This window comes from Oncorhynchus keta, chromosome 24 (assembly GCF_023373465.1).
Source record: "Oncorhynchus keta strain PuntledgeMale-10-30-2019 chromosome 24, Oket_V2, whole genome shotgun sequence".
In the NCBI taxonomy this organism is placed as follows: Eukaryota; Metazoa; Chordata; class Actinopteri; order Salmoniformes; family Salmonidae; genus Oncorhynchus; species Oncorhynchus keta.
In genome coordinates this window covers 37,652,684-37,671,305 of record NC_068444.1, presented here as the reverse complement: position 1 = coordinate 37,671,305, position 18,622 = coordinate 37,652,684, and the positions used below count along the sequence as shown (strand labels likewise).

Genomic DNA, 18,622 nt, shown 5'->3' with positions numbered 1-18,622 from the left:
CAAATGGAACCCTATTTCCTGGCTGCGATACTATGTACAAAACAGTATCTGCATCCCAAATGGAACCCTATTTCCTGGCTGAGATACTATGTCCCAACTTAACACCACAGATATGTCCAAAACAATATCTGCATCCCAAATGGAACCCTATTTCCAACAGTTCCCTCAGAAAGTATTCACACCCCTTGACTTATTCCACATTTGGTTGTCACAGCCTGAATTTTAAAAAATGGGTTAAATTGAGATTGTGGGTCGTTGTGTGTAGGCCAGTGACACAATATCAAAGTCATTGTTTTAGTACATTTTTACAAATTAATAAAACATTAAAAGCTGAAATGTCTTGAGTCAGCAACCCCTTGTTATGGCAAACCTAAATACATTTTAGAGCAAAAATGTGCTTAACAAGTCACATTCGTTGCATGGATCTATGTGGAATACTAGTGTTTAACATTACTTTTTTGAACGACTACCTCGTCTCTGTACTTCACACATACCGACAATTGTAAGGTCCCTTCAGTCGAGCAGTGAATTTCAAACACAGTTTCGAGCATAAAGACCAGGGACGTTTTCCAGTGCCTCGCAAAGGGCACCTAAAAACTGTGAGAGTTTAAATGGCTGTCAAAGGAGAAAACCGAGGATGGATCAACAACATTGCAGTTACTCCACAATACTAACTTAATTGACAGAGTGAAAAGAAGGAAGCCTGTACAGAATGAAATATTTTAAAACATGCATCACAGTGTTGTGTTTGAGGAAAATCCAACAACACATCACTGAGTTCAACTCTTCATATTTTCAAGCATGGTGGTGGCTGCATCATGTTACGGATAAGTTTGTTAGTTATTGGCAATGAGATTTTTGGGGGGATAAAAATAAACGGAATAGAGCTAAGCACAGGCAGCATTTGACTTGGTTCAGTCTGCTTTCCAACAGACACTGGGAGACAAATTCACCTTTCAGCAGGACAATAACCTAGTATACAAGGCCAAATATACATTGGAGTTTCTTACCAAGAGGATGTTGAATGTTCGTTCCTGAGTGGACTAGATACAGTTTTGAATTAAAACGGCTTGAAAAAGGCTGTCTAGCAATGATCAACAACAAACTCCACAGCGCCTGCAGAATTTAAAAAAGAAAATAAAAAATGTGCAAATATTGTACAATCCAGGTGTGGAACGCTTACCCCAAAAGACTCACAGCTGGAAATCGCTGGAAAAGGTGAATCTAACATGTATTGACTCAGGGGTGTGCATACTTATGTAAATGAGATATTTCTGTATTTCATTTCCCCAAAAATAAGCAACAATTTCAAAAAAATCGTTTCCACTTTGTCATTATGGTGTATTCTGTGTAGATGGGTGAGATAAAAATGTTTAAAAATCTATTTAATCCATTTTGAATTCAGGCTGTGACAAAATGTGGAATAAGTCAAGGGTTATGAATACTTTCTGAAGACATTGTATATAGTGCACTGCTGGTCAAAGGTAGTGCACTACATATGGAATAGGATGCCATTTGGGACGCATACAGTATTTGCCCCCCCCCCCCCTGCTTTCTCTGGGTACTACGGGGGAGCGGGAGATGAATTACCAATCAATAGAAACACGGTTGATAATGCACAGATGATAATAGTTACAGCCTGAAACTCTCATCAAAATACAACGGGGTCCGAAATTGACACCCTTGTAGGATCTATGCCAAGAAGCATTGAAGCAGTTCTGGCTCGTGGTGCCCCAACGCCCTATTAATACACTTGGTATACTGTATGCTCAACATTTCTTTTAAAGTATATTATTTTATACTAATACGATTACTCTTAAGAAATAGATTTGGTTTAACAATATATACACTACCAGTCAAAAGTTGACACCAACTCATTCAAGGGTTTTTCTTTATTTTTACTATTTTCTACATTGCAGAATAGTGAAGAAATCAAAACTATGAAATAACATATGGAATAAATGTAGTAACCCCAAAAAAGTGTTAAATTAAATATATTTTATATTTGAAATTCTTCAAAGTAGCCACTCTTTGCCTTGATCACAGCTTTGCACACTATTGGCATTCTCTCAACCAGCTTCATTCAACCAACCAGCATTCCAATTAACAGGTGTGCCTTGTGGAATTTATTTCCATTTTAATGCATTTGAGCCAATCAGTTGTGTTGGTATACAGAAGATATTTGGTAAAAGACCAACTCCATATTATGGCAAGAAACGACAGTACATCAATACTTTAAGACATGAAGGTCAGTGAATCCGGAAAATTTAAAGAACTTTGAAAGGTTCTTCAAGTGCAGTCGCAAAAACCATCAAGTGCTATGATGAAACTGGCTCTCATGAGGACCGCCAGAGGATAAATTCATTAGAGTTAGAAGCCTCAGAAATTGCAGCCCAAATAAATGCTTCACAGAGTACGAGTAACCGACATCTCAACATCAACTGTTCAGAGGGGGACTGCGTGAATCAGGTCTTCATGGTCGAATTTCTACAAAGAAACCACTACTAAAGGACACCAATAAGATGAAGACTTGCTTGGGCAAAGAAACATGAGCAATGGACATTAGACAGGTGGAAATCTGTCTTTTGGTCTGGAGTTCAAATTTGAGATTTTTGGTTCCAAACGCTCCCGTCTTTGAGACGCAGAGTAGGTGAATGGATTATCTCTGCATGTGTGGTTCCCACCGTGAAGCATGGAGGTGGTGGTGTGATGGTGCTTTGCTGGTGACACTGTCAGTGATTTATTTAGAATTCTTGGCACACTCTGCATGGAAACCACAGCATTCTGCAGCGATATGCCATCCCATCTGGTTTGCACTAAGAGGGACTATCATTTGTTTTTCAACAGGACAATGACCCAACACAACACCAGGTTGTGTAAGGGCTATTTGACCAAGAAGGAGAGTGATGGAGTGCTGCATCAGATGACCTGGCCTCCACAAATCACCCGATTGCAGCCAACAAGTGCTGAACATGTGGGAACTCCTTCAAGACAGTTGGAAAAGCATTCCAGGTGAAGCTGGTTGAGAGAATGCCAAGCGTGTGTAAAGCTGTCATCAAGGCAAGACGTGGCTACTTTGAATAATCTGAAATATAGAAACGCTTTTTTGGTTACTACATGATTCGGTGGAAACAGCACAACACGCGCCCGGGCCCGCATCAAGGAGTCGCTAGAGTGCGATGGGACAAGGACATTTGGGGGGCTGCGACACAGCCCGGGATCGAACTCGGGTCGGCAGTCATGCATCAATCACTGCCATGCAGTGCCTTAGACGGCTGCACTATTGAGTAGTCCCTGGCTAGAAATGTTTTAACGGTTTACATGTCTTTGTGAAGCTTGCATTCAATTGCCACACCCTGTTGCACATAAGCAGCTTCCATTCCCCCAGTCACAAAGGGATTTCTGGCTGATTTCAGATGAAATCGGCAAACCTATTACTTCATATCGTACATCATCGTACTTCATAACATGCTTTTTTAAATGAAGTTGAATGTGTGCTCTTTACGACAGAAAGTAAACATTTGGTTATATCAAAGTTCCACCAAGTCGCTGCCTTTTGGAGTGTAACGATCCATTTACAAAGGATCATAATACTCTCAAAGTACACTACATGACCAAAAGTATGTGGACACCTGCTCGTCAAACATCTCATTTCAAAATCATGGGCATTAATATGAAGTTGGTCCCCCATTTGCTGCTCTAACAACAGCCTCTACTCTTCTGGGAAGGCTTCCCACTAGATGTTAGAACATTTCTGCAGGGACTTGATTCCATTCAGCCACAAGAGCGTTAGTGAGGTCGGGCACTGATGTGTTCCAATTCATCCCAAACTGTTGCCACAAAGTTGGAAGCACAGAATTGTATAGAATGTCATTGTATGGTATAGCGTTAAGATTTCCCTTCACTGGAACTAAGGGGCCTAGCACGACCCATGAAAAACAGCCCCAGACCATTATTCTTCCTCCACCAAACTTTTGCTCGATTTTATAGACCTGTCAGCACCGGGTGTGGCTGAAATAGCCAAATCCACTCATTTGAAGGGGTGTCCACATACTTTTGTTTATATAGTGTAGATCTCAGTAGGAGTCACCTCCAGTACAGACACAAATAGACAGGAATAGTATAAATCAGTGAGTAAGTGTGTTTGAATCCTAACAATTCATGGAAATAGTGTGATTGTTTGCATTCAAGTGTATTGTCCATCATGTAGTCTTGTGTTCTATCTACACAGAATGAGTGGAGCAGAAGCAGAGTTATGGTGTGAGTGTGACCGACCTGCAGCAGTAGTTTCAGGTGTTCTAGCTGGGCCTTTACAGAGCAGCAGTCATCTGCCATGTGTTTCAGTGTCAGCTCATCCAGCTCCACAGCCTGGTGAGGGGCTGCCAAGCCTGTGCCCTGACTCTGGTACCCATCATAGGTCTGGAACACACAGTCACTACTGGAGAGGTAGAGGGGGAAAAAGACAGAGAGAGAGACAGGCAGAGAGCGAGATAGTCACTGCACGTGATACGGGGGTGAATCGGAGTGCCCACGGGAGGAAGCCTGGGACAGGTGAGTGGCAGGTAGGAGGACGAGACATGTTACCCGGTTACCAGGGGATGGATGAGTGGCTGTCTCCCACATCAGTAGTGCACACATACACAACTCATATTGACGTAGGTAGAGTATTGTGATTTTGGCTTGGATGTTAACGTTAGCTAGCACTAGTCTGTATGTACCTGCTTAAAAACTCTGGTATTTATCATCCTATAGCTAGTTCTCCAACATGTTTTGAGCACTTAACACCCAAAATAATTTCCTCACGGCTTTCTCTTGTCCCTCTGCAGCAGAGAAGCAATACGTTTGGAACACCGGAATCGCAATAAAAACACAGTACCAAATCACAGTACATATTGAATCGTGCTGTATATGGAATCGCAATACATATCGCATCGGCATATAAGCATCAGGACCATATCGAATTATGAGGTCCCTGGAAATTCCCAGCCTGACTCTCAATACCAGAAGGCAAAAGGCAGAGACGGTCAGAATGTGTGTGACAAAGAAATGTAACCGAAAGCCCCCAGCAGCTCACATGTTGTCACTGTGGAGTCGGTCGTCTACAGTCCAACAGAGCTGCCGTCTCCGCCACAGGGCCAGATGGGACATCCCATCAGTATCTACAACAGGAGACAAGACCACAGAGACAAAGGCATGGAGTCAAAATGAGGACCATAACACGATAACTTCTACAAGTTGTCGCATATTCCTGTTGCTGCAGGATTATTTTCCTGCTGTAGAAAACAAAACTGGCTCAAATTAAGATCCTACACCTGTAAGCACACTCACACATTGGCATACAGAGACAGAATCTCACACACACACAAACAAGTGTGCACGCCCAATCTCCAAGCCACACACACTAAAGAAATGATGCCATCTTTTCTTCCTCAGTACTTTGAGCATGGGGAGGAACTGAGGGCCTCCCGAGTGGTGCAGTGGTCTAAGGCACTGCATCACAGTGCTAGAGGCGTCACTACAGATGCGGGTTTGATCCCGCGCTGTGTCACAGCCAGCCGCAACCGGAAGACCCATGAGGCGGTGCACAATTGGCCCAGCATCGTCCGGGTTAGGGGAAGGTTTGGCCGGCTGGGATGTCCTTGTTCCATCGCGTTCTTGGGACTCCTATGACCGGGCGCAGTGCACGCAGACTTCGGTCCCCAGCTGTTAGGTGTTTCCTCCGACACATTGGTGTGGCTGGCTTCCGGGTTAAGCAAGCAGTGTGTCAAGAAGCAGTGCGGCTTGGCAGGTCCGTGTTTCGGAGGACATTTGGCTCTCGATCCTTCGCCACTCCAGAGTCCATACGAGAGTTACAGTGATGGGACAAGACTAGCTACCAATTGGGGAGAAAAATGGGTTATAAAGCATTTAAAAAAACAAATAAACATAAAGGTACTAACGTAGGTACTATATAACTAGTGTTTCCAGATTGCTGGGAGCAGTTCGAGAGCAGGGCCGAGAAAGCTATCTGAACTAAGAGCACATTACCAAATCTGATGCCTGAGACTCAGTATCATCTATCTGGCGGTGTCTCACTAACACAGAGGCCAACAGGAAACTCTGCAAACAACAGAACACTTCAAGTGAAGCCTTGAATAGTCTACCCCAGAATAGTCTCTCTGCACAGCTTCCCAAGCAAATCTGAGTGGGATGAAAACACGGCAAAAGAGAGACTGCGGTAGAGAACAAATTGATCCTCCCAAGCTTGACATGCTGCTACCAGAGGTATATAGAGGGTCAGTACTGAGGCAACTACGAACACAGCCCTCTCTGCATTCCTTAAGCATCTGTTGTGTCTGGGTTCTCTGAAAATATGCATTCTTCTTCCACCCACGATTAAAAGGTTCAAAACAAGACTGCTATGGACACGGAATATATATATATTTTTTTAAACAGACCTTGAAAGAAATCACCTGAGAGTGCGTGAATGTGTTGCTTTGAAAACTTAAATTCCCTAGTCTGGCTGTGTGTACTCGGATACGGCTGAAGAGGCTTTACCAGGAGGCAAAGGCGAAGAGGCAAAGAGTGAAAGTGCCTTTGACGTTTGGGGTTTTTCCTGTCAAGAGTGTAGAAAGCTAAGGCCTTCCCCTTTTCCATGCGGGTTTCGTGCCTCTGAAGGAAGCTGTTATAGGACCCCTCCCCAGATATCGGGGTTATGACCTTCTTACTCCAACTATGGTCAAACAGGAGGGAGGGCACCTTGGGCAGATTGACATGGCCTTATGCTAACTGTAACTATATGCTTCAACACATGATGCTGAGCTTGTGAGGTGCATTCCCATGCAGTCTTTCTGACCGAACAGCGCTCTCCTTGTTCAGGCCCCTTTTCCCCACGCTGGCTCCCGTTAGAACTAAGTTGCCCATCGGCACAGCACTAGGATGAGCTTACTCTCCACCAAACCTAATCTGGATCATTAGGGAAAACTACAAGGGAAAACTACAAAACTGCGCTGAGATCCGTGTCTAGACAAAAACCACACTCACCACCATGCAAGGAGCCATCCTCAGGGAGGTCATCGTCCAGCATGAGGTCATCGTCGTCCAGGTCACACCCAGACTCTAGGTTGTCCAGGTTGTTTAGTATGTCCTAGCATTAGAGAGCGAGAGAGACAGCAAGACAGACAGCGAGATTAGTCCGTTTGAAGCCTCATTTATACAATAACAGAAGCAGAGACAGAAACAATTTTGAAAAGGCTGTTCATCTCCTTCAAGGGAAATATTTCCTCGAAGAACAAGGTTGAAAGACAGAATTGCATGGTAAATTATTGCAACAAAGAAAATGACAGCTCTCGAAGAGATTGTTCAATAATGTATGGGGTAAAACGTTTAAAGTCTTAATGACCCCTCAAGACAGGTTGAAAATGGTTACTTGTTTTATGCAAAATGACAATAGATCTGCTGGAGAAGAAAAAAAATGATATTGAAGAGAAACCAACTTTAGACAAATAGTAGGATGAAAGTGTGTGTGGGGGAGGGTAGTGAAACAAACAATCAATCCTTGGCCGTAAGAGAATCTGTCTGTCTCCATATCGAGTATCGTTATCTTCAGGCCCATTCCCCTTTTGCTCTGGCCCCCTGCCTTCGCTTAGAGTGGGCTTAGTCACAGCACAGCGCTCCTGGGGAAATGACATTTCCCCATGGCACGCGCCCATCCATCCGTAGCATGACATTACAGCCTAATCTCCTGCAAGAAGAAAAAAAAACAACACAGGCGCTCCAAGGAGAGATCAATGGCCAAGGTCTTACGTTAGCTACATTTTTTAGGGATCTCAGATCCCCTAAGCAGCCTTGTCGCTGTCGGCTTGCTCACTTGTCATCATAGCTACAGGCAGACACTCCGCCTCTATGTGGAACTGCCTGTAACTAGGGGCATCTCACTGAAATCTCTCCATTGCTGCTTTTCGACTAACACCAGTGTTTTACTAGTGTATACATCCGATGCTATACTAGAGAAATTGTGTTTCCATAGAGGCCTTACAGGGAGGACTTGAAGACAACCTCTACATAATCAAAAAGGTTGCTTTGTGGGGAGGTGTTAACCGTCGAGTGTGTTCATAGTTAGCCATTGTTATGTAAACGCTCCCAAAAAGCCCCAGCGGCCTCGCCTCGGCCCCAAGTTAGAGCAGGTCTGTTGGAGCCATGGCCCAGTGAGAAATGGGTGCCGGACTACGTAGATGGAAAGAGAAAAGTCTGAGCCTTTACGTAAAACAGTGGGGTAAATTCTAAGTGGAAATGCACCGAAACTAACTCAAAGTATTGGCTGCACTTTAAAATCATGTTCTATGGGATTCAGTGGCGCAGCAGTTTAAGGCATCACTACAGACCCAGATTCAATCCCAGGGTGTCACACAGCCAGCCGAGAACGGGAGTCCCATTGGGCAGCGCACAATTGGCCAAGCGTCGTCCAGGTTAAGTCGGGATTGGCCGTCATTGTAAATAAGAATTTGTTCTTAACCTTTTTGGGATAGGGGGCAGCATTTTCACTTCCCAGGGCTTCCACTAGATGTCAACAGTATTTAGAACCTGTTTTGAGGATTCTGCTCATAAGGGCTCTTTGAGTGAGTGGTCTGGCAGAGTGCCACAGCCTCGGTCTGGTGCGCTCACGTGAAAGTTAGCTACGTTCCACTTCAATTGTACAGACAAAGGAATTGTCCGGTTGGAACATTAATGAAGCTATGTTAAAAACATCCTAAAGATTGATTCCATACTTAGGTTGGCATGTTTCTACAGGCTGTAATGGAACTTTTTGAACTTTTCGTCCGATGTTAGGCGCGACCTGAACGCGCTTTTGGATTTGTTTACCAAATGCCCAAACAAAAGAAGATATTTGGACATTATCGAACAAATCAAACATTTGTGGAACTGGGATACCTGGGAGTGCATTCTGATGAAGATCAAAGGTAAGTGAATATTTAAAATGCTATTTCTGAGTAATGTTGACTACCCAATTTGACAGGTGTCTTTTTGGCTGCTTTGTTGTCTAAAGGCTGTCCTCAGTTTATTGTATGGTCTGCTTTCTCCGTTAAGTTTTTTAAAAATCTGACACAGCGGTTGCATTAAGGAGAAGTTTATCTAAAAGTTCCATGTATAATAGTCGTATCTCTATCAATATTTATTATGAGTATTTCTGTAAATTGATGTGGCTCTCTGCACAATCACCGCATGTTTTAGAACAACTGAACGTAACGCGCCAATATAATCTGATTTTTTTATATAAATATGAACTTTATCAAACAAAACATACATGTATTGTGTAACATGAAGTCCTATGAGTGTCATCAGATGAAGATCAAAGGTTCGTGATTAATTTTCTCTATTTCTGCTTTTTGTGACTCCTCTCTTTGGCTGGAAAAATGGCTGTTTATTCATTCTGTGGCTTGGTGGTGACCTAACAATTGTTTGTGGTGCTTTCGCTGTAAATCCTTTTTGAAATCAGACACTGTGGCTGGATTAATGAGAATTGTATCTTTAAAATGGTTTAAAATACTTGTACGCTTGAGGAATTCTAATGATGAGATTTTTGTTGTTTTGAATTTGGCGCCATGCACTTTCACTGGCTGTTGCGGGGGGTTCCGCTAGGCCTTGTTAAATAATAAATAAATAAATAAAACACTGGCTCTTTATACCCATGAGTCCAAGTCAGAGGAGGGTTTGGCCAGCCGGGATTGCCTTGTCCCATCGCGCTCTAGCAACTCCTTGTGGAGAGCCGTGTGCCTGCAAGCTGACTTCGGTTGACAGCTGGATAGTGTTTCCTCCGGGTTATGCGAGTAGTGTGTCAAGGAGCAGTGCGGCTTGGCAGGGTTGTGTTTAGGAGGATGCATGGCTATTGACCTTCGCCTCTCCCAAGTCCGTAGGGGAGTTTCAGTGATGGGAAAGTCTAACTACCAATTGGATATCACGAAATTGGGGAGAAAAATTCTAAGTTCAAAAGGTTCACCAAAGTGAGAGCTCTGAATGATAATTGGGTGCTGTCCCTTCAAGACCTCACGCATGTACACATGAAACCGATCTAGAAATGGATCTTGAAAGCCCCCCACATTCATTTAACTCCACTGCACCCTATTCTTATTTGACCTTATTTGCACTCACTGTATATATTTTTTTTTGTACTGTATTATTGACTGTATGTTTTGTTCATTCCATGTGTAACTCTGTGTCGTTGTATGTGTCGAACTGCTATGCTTTATCTTGGCCAGGTCGCAGTTGCAAATGAGAACTTGTTCTCAACTAGCCTACCTGGTTAAATAAAGGTGAAATAAAAAATAAATACATGTAAAAAATTCTGGTCTGTTGAGCCGGATGGCCAGATAAGCTATGTGGTGTGGGTTCTTTGATCTGGATCCTGTCCTTTCCAGTTCTGTTTTCTTCCAACCTCAACGGTCCTTCCTCAAAAGGATGTAAGACGGCTGGGCTGGCACACTGAGCACTGACCTCGCTATTGCTAACATTGGAGGACAACATCAGAGGCCTCTACAAGGCCTGACCCCCCTCCCATGTTTTCATTACAGCATCCTATTCAAAAGAAGTCTACGGCCTGGTTTAGAGTAGCCTTGTCATTTCCTCTTCAATGGTTTGTATATTTTATCTGTTTTCAGACTGCACTACTTTCCTCTCTCTCTGTGTGTCGTGGGATTTTTACAAAACATTTTTATATCGCAGGGTTCATTTTGATCCTCACAATGAAGTGGCTTTTCAAACTGGCGGGCAGAGTACAATGGCAGAGCTCCACACATGCGATCTGTGAAAACCTTGTAACCGAGGCCTTCTCTTTCATACCGCGGCATTTCTATGAGAATGCAAATATGACTTTGCTTATTTTCTCCACATAAATTTCTAAACTTTTCTACTAAATCGATAAGTGGATGGAATTTAACCAATACTATGCTGGACTATAGTGCATACACTCAAAACCTGACCCAACCTTGTCTAAGTCCTGACATAGACGAGTCCGGCAAAAGATGGTCACTCCATCTAGGTTTTCCCGGAAGACACAGGAGGTATTGATTGTTTTTGTTTTGGCTATTTTTGGTCAACAACAAGAAACACCTACATTTTTGGTCACTCATTCACTTACAAAAATGTATTTGATGCAGCAAAGTTTGTGGCAAATTTGCTGCAAACAAAATATTGTGCCACACAATGTTGCCAGGAGTGAATCTGTGAATTATATTGTCATTAGTGGCAAACAGTTTGCCAGAGGCTTTTTTTGGGCAAACAACTCTCTCAACAATCTATTTCAATTTTGGCAAACCTGTGGCTCATGTAATATGAATATTAAGCATAACTCAAGTTTGTTACTTTTCTTCAGTCCAAGCCTTATACACCGGTCAGGAAGAGACAACTAGTAGACAACTGGCTAGATAGGTCCCCAGTCTAGATGAAAGACAAATAGTTTGAATCAATTGTGTTGAGGCACGGCCGGAGAAAAATCTTATATACTGTGGCTCTCTAGGAACAGTTGGCCACACATATTTTTTTTTTATTTTTTTAAAGGCAGATTTATTTTATGCTAGCTACATTGTTTGTTTATATAGCATTTATACAAGGCAGAAACATTGTTTACTTGCTGAAAAATATTGAATGCCCGTTTCAGTGAGAAGCAACATCAAGGCAACTTTGTAACCGATGACCCCGTTTTTCTAAAAGCAAAACCCACCCTTTAGCTGCGGAACCTACCTTTTAAGATGCCCAAATAGAAAAGTTTTTTAGTCATCCTTTTCAGTATACTAATGTTTTTGTGTGTTCTGATTGTTTCAGTGCATCCATTGAACAAACTTTGGACCAAAGGACTTCCACGGAGCCACCATCTGCAAAGTTCACTCCAAAACACAATAGTTTTGAACTGGGTTTGATTTTGTTTTAATTAGTTACATTTTGTTCATTCTCTTTTAAACCTTCATTGGTTGAAAGCTATTGCTCAGTCATCACTTGGCTCATATAAATTCTGTAGTTTATTTTAATTTTATTTTACCTTTATTTAACTAGGCAAGTCAGTTAAGAACAAATTCTTATTTTCAATGACGGCCTAGGAACAGTGGGTTAACTGCCTGTTCAGGGGCAGAACGACAGATTTGTACCTTGTCAGCACGGGGATTTGAACTTGCAACCTTTCGGTTACTAGTCCAACGCTCTAACCACGAGGCTACCCTGCCTCCCCGGTCAACATCCCCAATGTGTTCACATTTCTCTCACGTAAATGTTATTTGGGAAATATTCTGGCCTTTGCTCTTTTCTTCATTAGCATGCTGATGATTTCAAGTTGTATTGGATTTCATTTGTATCTGTTTAGACTGTTTCGAATGCATGTTGTTCAGTATATTTAGTTCAGTTCTCTGTGAGAAGCAAGTTCATTTAAAGTTGTGATTTGGTTCATGTAGATTCATTTCAATGTTAATAAACAAAGCAACTTGAAACCTCATCTAATTTGCATACATCATGAGTTTGAAGCTAATTTGAAGCAAACAATAGAAAGTTCGCCACAAGTCGCTCATTTGTATCTGAAAATACAAAATTTGCCAAAGATTTGCCTCAACTGTTTGCCAAAGGAAGTTTTTTTCCCGGTGAGGTTTCCCTCTTCCCAATCTCATTTTGTGACACTCCACTTGTTATATAGCTGCCCAGCCAGGAAAAATCCCACAGGGGCTTTGCACCACAGATGCTGATGGGAGTTGAAGTCCAAAGCAAGTTGAAATCTATTTCATGCCTCCCCAATCTGGACTAATAATTTACCAGCAGCCTGTGAAAGCTGCTTTCATGTTTCACTTGATGAACACAGCTGTCGGAGTGAAACTACCCTCAAAATCTGACCCAACTGTTGGGAGTCACACACACTCACGCACCAACAAAGCACCCTCAGCTGAGTCGGCAACAACTGGATGCATCCGGTTTTCAGGGGAAATAGAAAGAGCCTGTGACACGACTTCCACTTTTGGATGTTAACAAGGTGACACATTTTAATTTACTGGATTGGTTGAACTGGGCCTATTTTTCTTCTCAACAGTTAGGGTTGGGCGGTATCCAGACTTTCAGGGTGCACGGAATTACCAAAAGTGCACACAAAAAGGTGCCATTTCTTTCTAAACATATATTTAACATGTATACAGTACCAGTAAAAAGTTTAGACACCTATTCATTCAAGGGTTTTTCTTTATTTTTACTATTTCCTACATTGGAGAATAAGTGAAGACATCAAAACTATGAAATAACACATATAGAATGATGTAGTAACCCAAAAAAAGTGTTAAATCAAAATATATATTGAGATTTGAAATTCTTCAAAGTAGCTACCCTTTGCCTTGACAGCTTTGTACTCTTGGCATTCTCTCAACCAGCTTCACCTGGAATGCGTTTCAAATCTAATTTCATTTGTGGAATTTCTTTCCTTCTTAATAATGCGTTTCAGGCAATCAGTTGTGTTGTGACAAGGGAGGGATGGTATACAAAAGATAGCCCTATTTGGTAAAAGACCAAGTCCATATTATTGCAACAGCTCAAATAAGCAAAGAGAGATGACAGTCCACCATTACTTCAAGACATGAACCAGTCAAGCTGGAAAATTATAAAGAAAGTTTCTTCAAGTGCAGTCACAAAAACCATCAAGCGCTATGATGAAACTGGCTCTCATGAGGACCGCCACAGGAAAGGAAAACCCAGAGCTACCTCTGCTGCAGAGGATAAGTTCATTATAGTTGCCAGCCTCAGTTTTCAGCCCAGTTCAAGTAACGGACACATCAACATCAACCGTTCAGAGGAAACTGCATGAAATCAGGCCTTCATGGACGAATTACTGCAAAGAAACCACTACTAAAAGGACACCAATAAGAAGAGAAACACAAGCAATGGACATTAGACAGGTGGAAATCTGTCCTTTGGTCTGACGAGTCCAAATTTGAGATTGATGGTTCCAACCGCTATCTATGTCTTTGTGAGATGCAAAGTAGGTGAACGGATGATCTCCGCATGTGCGGTTCCCACCGTGAAGCATGGAGGTGGTGTGATGGAGTTGGGATGCTTTGCTGGTGACACCGTCACTGATTTATTTCGAATTCAAGGCACACTTAACCAGCATGGCTACCACAGCATTCTGATGCGATACACCATACCATCTGGCTTAGTGGGACTATCATTTGTTTTTCAACAGGACAATGACCCAACACAACACCAGGCTGTGTAAGGGCTATTTGACCAAGGAGGAGAGTGATGGAGTGCCGCATCAGATGACCTGGCCTCCACAATCACCCAACCTCAACCCAATTGAGATGGTTTGGCATGAGTTGGACCGCAGAGTGAAGGAAAAGCAGCCAACAAGTGCTCAGCATATGTGGGAACTCCTCATGAAGCTGGTTGAGAGAATGCCAAGAGTATGAAAAGCTGTAATTAAGGCAAACGGTGGCTATTTGTTTACACTTTTTTTGGTTACTACTGTACATGATCACGTGTTATTTCATAGTTTGGATGTCTTCACCATCATGGCATATATTATTATTATTATTATCATTCTACAAAGTAGAAAATAGTAACAATAAAGAAAAACTCTTGAATGAATTGGTGTCCAACATTTCGACTGGTACTGTATATAACGTTCATAATATTTCCCCTAATGTTATTAGCATACCTCTTTCTCCATTATTGCTTCAGTTCTTCCTCGCTTTCAACAGTTAAAGGAAATACATTTTGACTGGTACTGTATATAAAAACTAATAAATAATGGATTTTTTTGGGGCGGTATTGAAAATTATACTGTCGGCATTTCTAAATAAGCGGGTACACCGTATGCCTCCCAAGTCTGTCATCGGGACCTGAAAGAAATCAAACTCAGGCATTTATTTTATGCCTTCTACATTAGGTTACCAACGCACACGCACTGGACTGTTCGAGGGAAAGCACACACTTCTTCTCTCTCATCAATATTTGTGGACACAGCTGTCGGCTTGAAACCAAACTCAAAATGTGACACTATTCTGGGAGGGACACGGACACACACACACACACACACACACAAACACACACACAAACACAGCCTTAAATATGGTTACTGGACTAGACAATGACGCGACAGTTTCTAAATAGGCAGAAAATACAGAGAAGAGTACAGGACTACACAAAGCTTTCTTTAGTGATGAGTCCACTTTGACGATTGATGTCTGGTGGAGTCGTCACATTAACATTCAGATTACCTCTCCTGGTCGTGCGCCACGCGTGAGCCAAAGTGACAACTTAATGAGCAATGTAACCCCGAGGCTCAGAACCTTTCTTTTGGTGACGGAGTTGTACTGTTTTAGTCTGATGGGTTATAGTGTGGAGGCAAATTGAACTGCAAGAAGACGCAGGAAAGGGAAAAAAAAGGGGGGGGGGGGGGAGAGAGTCCTACAGAGCGGCGTTGGCCCTGTCAACATCATTGACTCACCTGGGCCCTTTTCAGAGGCGTTGGGGTTCTCTCTCACTACACTGACGTCTCTGGAGGATAAACACGATGCTGACCCGGGCCATGTTTGTGGCACAGTCGCTAATATACGGAGATCTGCGACACGGACAGCCACTCACCAACGGTCAGAACTTTTTCCTCACCCGTCCATCCTGGCTCAGGGTGGATAAGGGAAAGTAGACCAATCCAGTTCAGAGAACTATCCTCAATGTTTGCGCCAAACATTCCAAATAATATATATATATATTTTTTAATGTTCAACAAACTGAGTTTGTAGAATTTTGTATGGGCCGTCCTCGTCCATTCAAGCCTAACCCAGACCCTACTATAGGCCTACCACACTAAAGGAGACAAGATCTGCCGCTTAGCGAATCAGTGTGCGGTGTGGCAGTGAGTGTGGGAGGGGGAGCTTAGGTGGGAGGGAGAGCGTTGAAGGGTAATGAAATTGTCAAGTAGCATCAGTAAAGTGGAGGAAGAAGGTCAGGCCCATCGCAGGCATGATTAAAAATTGGTGCTACACTCGCGCCGTGAGTAAATCCTGCCTGTGTCAGAGCAATGACTACCAGCGTATGTTTTTAAAGCCCGCATGGAGGAGGCAGTGGGTTGCAAATACACCGGGGAAGCTTTGACAAGAGAATATCTGTGATGAACTGGGAGGAAGGGAGCGAGAAAGAAAGACAGTTGTGGGTAGCGAGAGAGCGAGCCGGGGAGAGAGAGAGAGAGAGCGAGCGAGCGAGCCGGGGAGAGCGAGCGAGCGAGCGAGCGAACGAGCCGGGGAGAACGAGCGAGCGAGCGAGCGAACGAGCCGGGGAGAGCGAGCGAGCGAACGAGCCGGGAGCGGCGAGAGAGCGAGAGCGAGCGAGCGAGCCGGGAGAGCGAGCGAGCGGGAGAGAGCGAGAGCGAGGGAACGAGCCGGGAGAGCGAGAGCGAGCGAGCGAAGAGCGAGCGAGCGAGGAGCCGGGAGAGCGAGAGCGAGCGAGCGAGCCGGGAGAGCGAGAGCGAGCGAGCGAGCCGGGAGAGCGAGCGAGCGAGCGGGAGAGCGAGCGAGCGAACGAGCCGGGGAGAGCGAGCGAGCGAGCGAACGAGCCGGGGAGAGCGAGCGAGCGAGCGAACGAGCCGGGGAGAGCGAGCGAGCGAACGAGCCGGGGAGAGCGAGCGAGCGAACGAGCCGGGGAGAGCGAGCGAGCGAACGAGCCGGGGAGAGCGAGCGAGCGAACGAGCCGGGGAGACCGAGCGAGCGAGCTAGAGAGCGAGCTAGAGAGCGAGCTAGAGAGAGAGCGAGCCAGAGAGAGAGCGAGCCAGAGAGAGAGCGAGCCAGAGAGAGAGCGAGCGAGCTAGAGAGAGAGCGAGAGAGAGAGAGAGCCAACCATGACTTCACAAAATGGGACAAACACCAAATTGAGATTCTGCACGCAGAATTCTGCAAAAATATCCTCTGTATACAACGTAGAACACCAAATAATGCATGCAGAGCAGAATTAGGCCGATACCCACTAATTATCAAAATCCAGAAAAGAGCCGTTAAATTCTATAACCACCTACATTTTTATGGGATGCTAGCTAACAGACAGGCAGGCAGATATGCAGCCATTGCTTTGGCAATGTTAACACATGTTTCCCAAGCCAATAAAGCCCTTGAATTGAATTGAATTGAGCGAGCGAGCTAGAGAGAGATCGAGCTAGAGAGAGAGAGAGAGAGCTAGAGCTAGAGCTAGAGCGAGAGCGAGAGCGAGAGCGAGAGAGCGCTAGAGCAAGCGAGCTAGAGAGAGAGAGAGCTAGAGAGAGAGCTAGAGATAGGGCGAGACAGAGGGCGAGAAAGAGGGCGAGAAAGAGGGCGAGAGAGCTCGAGAGAGAGGGCGAGAGAGCTAGAGAGAGGGCGAGCGAGCCAACCATCACTTCACAAAATGGGACAAACGCCAAATTGAGACTCTGCAAGCAGAATTCTGCAAAAATATCCTCCGTATACAACATAGAACACCAAATAATGCATGCAGAGCAGAATTAGGCAGATACGCACTAATTATCAAAATCCAGAAAAGAGCCGTTAAATTCTATAACCACCTAGATTTTTATTGTTTATTTCACTTTATATATTCACTTTATATATTATCTACCTCACTTGCTTTGGCAATGTTAACACATGTTTCCCATGCCAATAAAGCCCTTGAATTGAATTGAGCGAGCTAGAGCAAGCAAGCTAGAGCAAGCAAGCTAGAGAGAGAGCGAGCGAGCTAGAGAGAGAGAGAGAGAGCGAGCTAGAAAGAGGCAAGAAAGAAGGCAAGAAAGAGGGCGAGCGAGCTAGAGAGAGAGCGAGAAAGAAGGCAAGAAAGAAGGCAAGAAAGAAGGCAAGAAAGAAGGCAAGAAAGAGGGCGAGAAAGAGGGCGAGCGAGAGAGCGAGCTAGAGCTAGAGAGAGAGAGAGCGAGCTAGAGCTAGAGAGAGAGAGCGAGCGAGCTAGAAGGCAAGAAAGAAGGCAAGAAAGCAAGAAAGAGGGCGAGCGAGCGAGCAGAGCTAGAGAGAGAGCGAGAAAGAAGGCAAGAAAGAAGGCAAGAAAGAAAGAAGGCAAGAAAGAGGGCGAGAGAGGGCTAGAGAGAGCGAGAAAGAGGCGAGCGAGCGAGCAGAGCTAGAGAGAGCGAGCTAGCGAGCTAGAGAGAGCGAGCGAGCTAGAGAGAGCGAGCGAGCTAGAGAGAGCGAGCGAGCTAGAGAGAGCGAGCGAGAGCTGGAGGAGGAAGAAGAGAGGATCTGGGGCATCAGCACACTGCAAGAAGAGGGAAATATTTGGGAGCTTGTGAACAGGTTTCTGACCTTGGATGGATCACAAACAACCGTCTGCTGCTGCTGTGCTTGGTATCCTTTACTGGTCTGTAGTCTTTTACAAAACCTCAAAGAGAGATGAATACAACTCTGGCTACAGTTGCTGTTGAAATACAGGAGTATACTGCAGAGGAAACACATTTGTGATCATATTGTCAGTACGTTTTCCTCAGCAGCATTTCCGAGCATCTGCAACGCCATCCAACTTCGTGGCTTTATTGATTCAGATTGATACAACAACAAAAAGTCCAAGGAACTCCAGATAGTGTGAAGCAATGCGGAGAACAACAAAGGGTCTCCCCAGGCACACTCATTCTTCTGGCCATAATGTGCTCCGCCTGCATATC

At 44.1% G+C, this 18,622-nt stretch overlaps 1 protein-coding gene across 3 annotated transcripts in view; it reads right to left on the bottom strand.

Annotated features, from left to right (window-relative positions):
- Window positions 1-18,622, bottom strand: part of LOC118357505 (serine-rich coiled-coil domain-containing protein 2-like) — a 75,043-nt gene that overhangs the window by 17,407 nt on the left and 39,014 nt on the right. For 2 of the 3 annotated variants that reach the window (XM_035734656.2, XM_052478280.1), the window contains exons 4-6: window positions 7,024-7,126; window positions 5,075-5,159; window positions 4,276-4,438 (exon numbers count right to left, since the gene is read on the bottom strand). In XM_035734656.2, the coding sequence (XP_035590549.2) occupies window positions 4,276-4,438; window positions 5,075-5,159; window positions 7,024-7,126 (351 nt within the window). The remainder of the gene's footprint in view (window positions 1-4,275; window positions 4,439-5,074; window positions 5,160-7,023; window positions 7,127-18,622) is intronic. The other variant, XM_052478281.1, reaches the window with a different exon arrangement.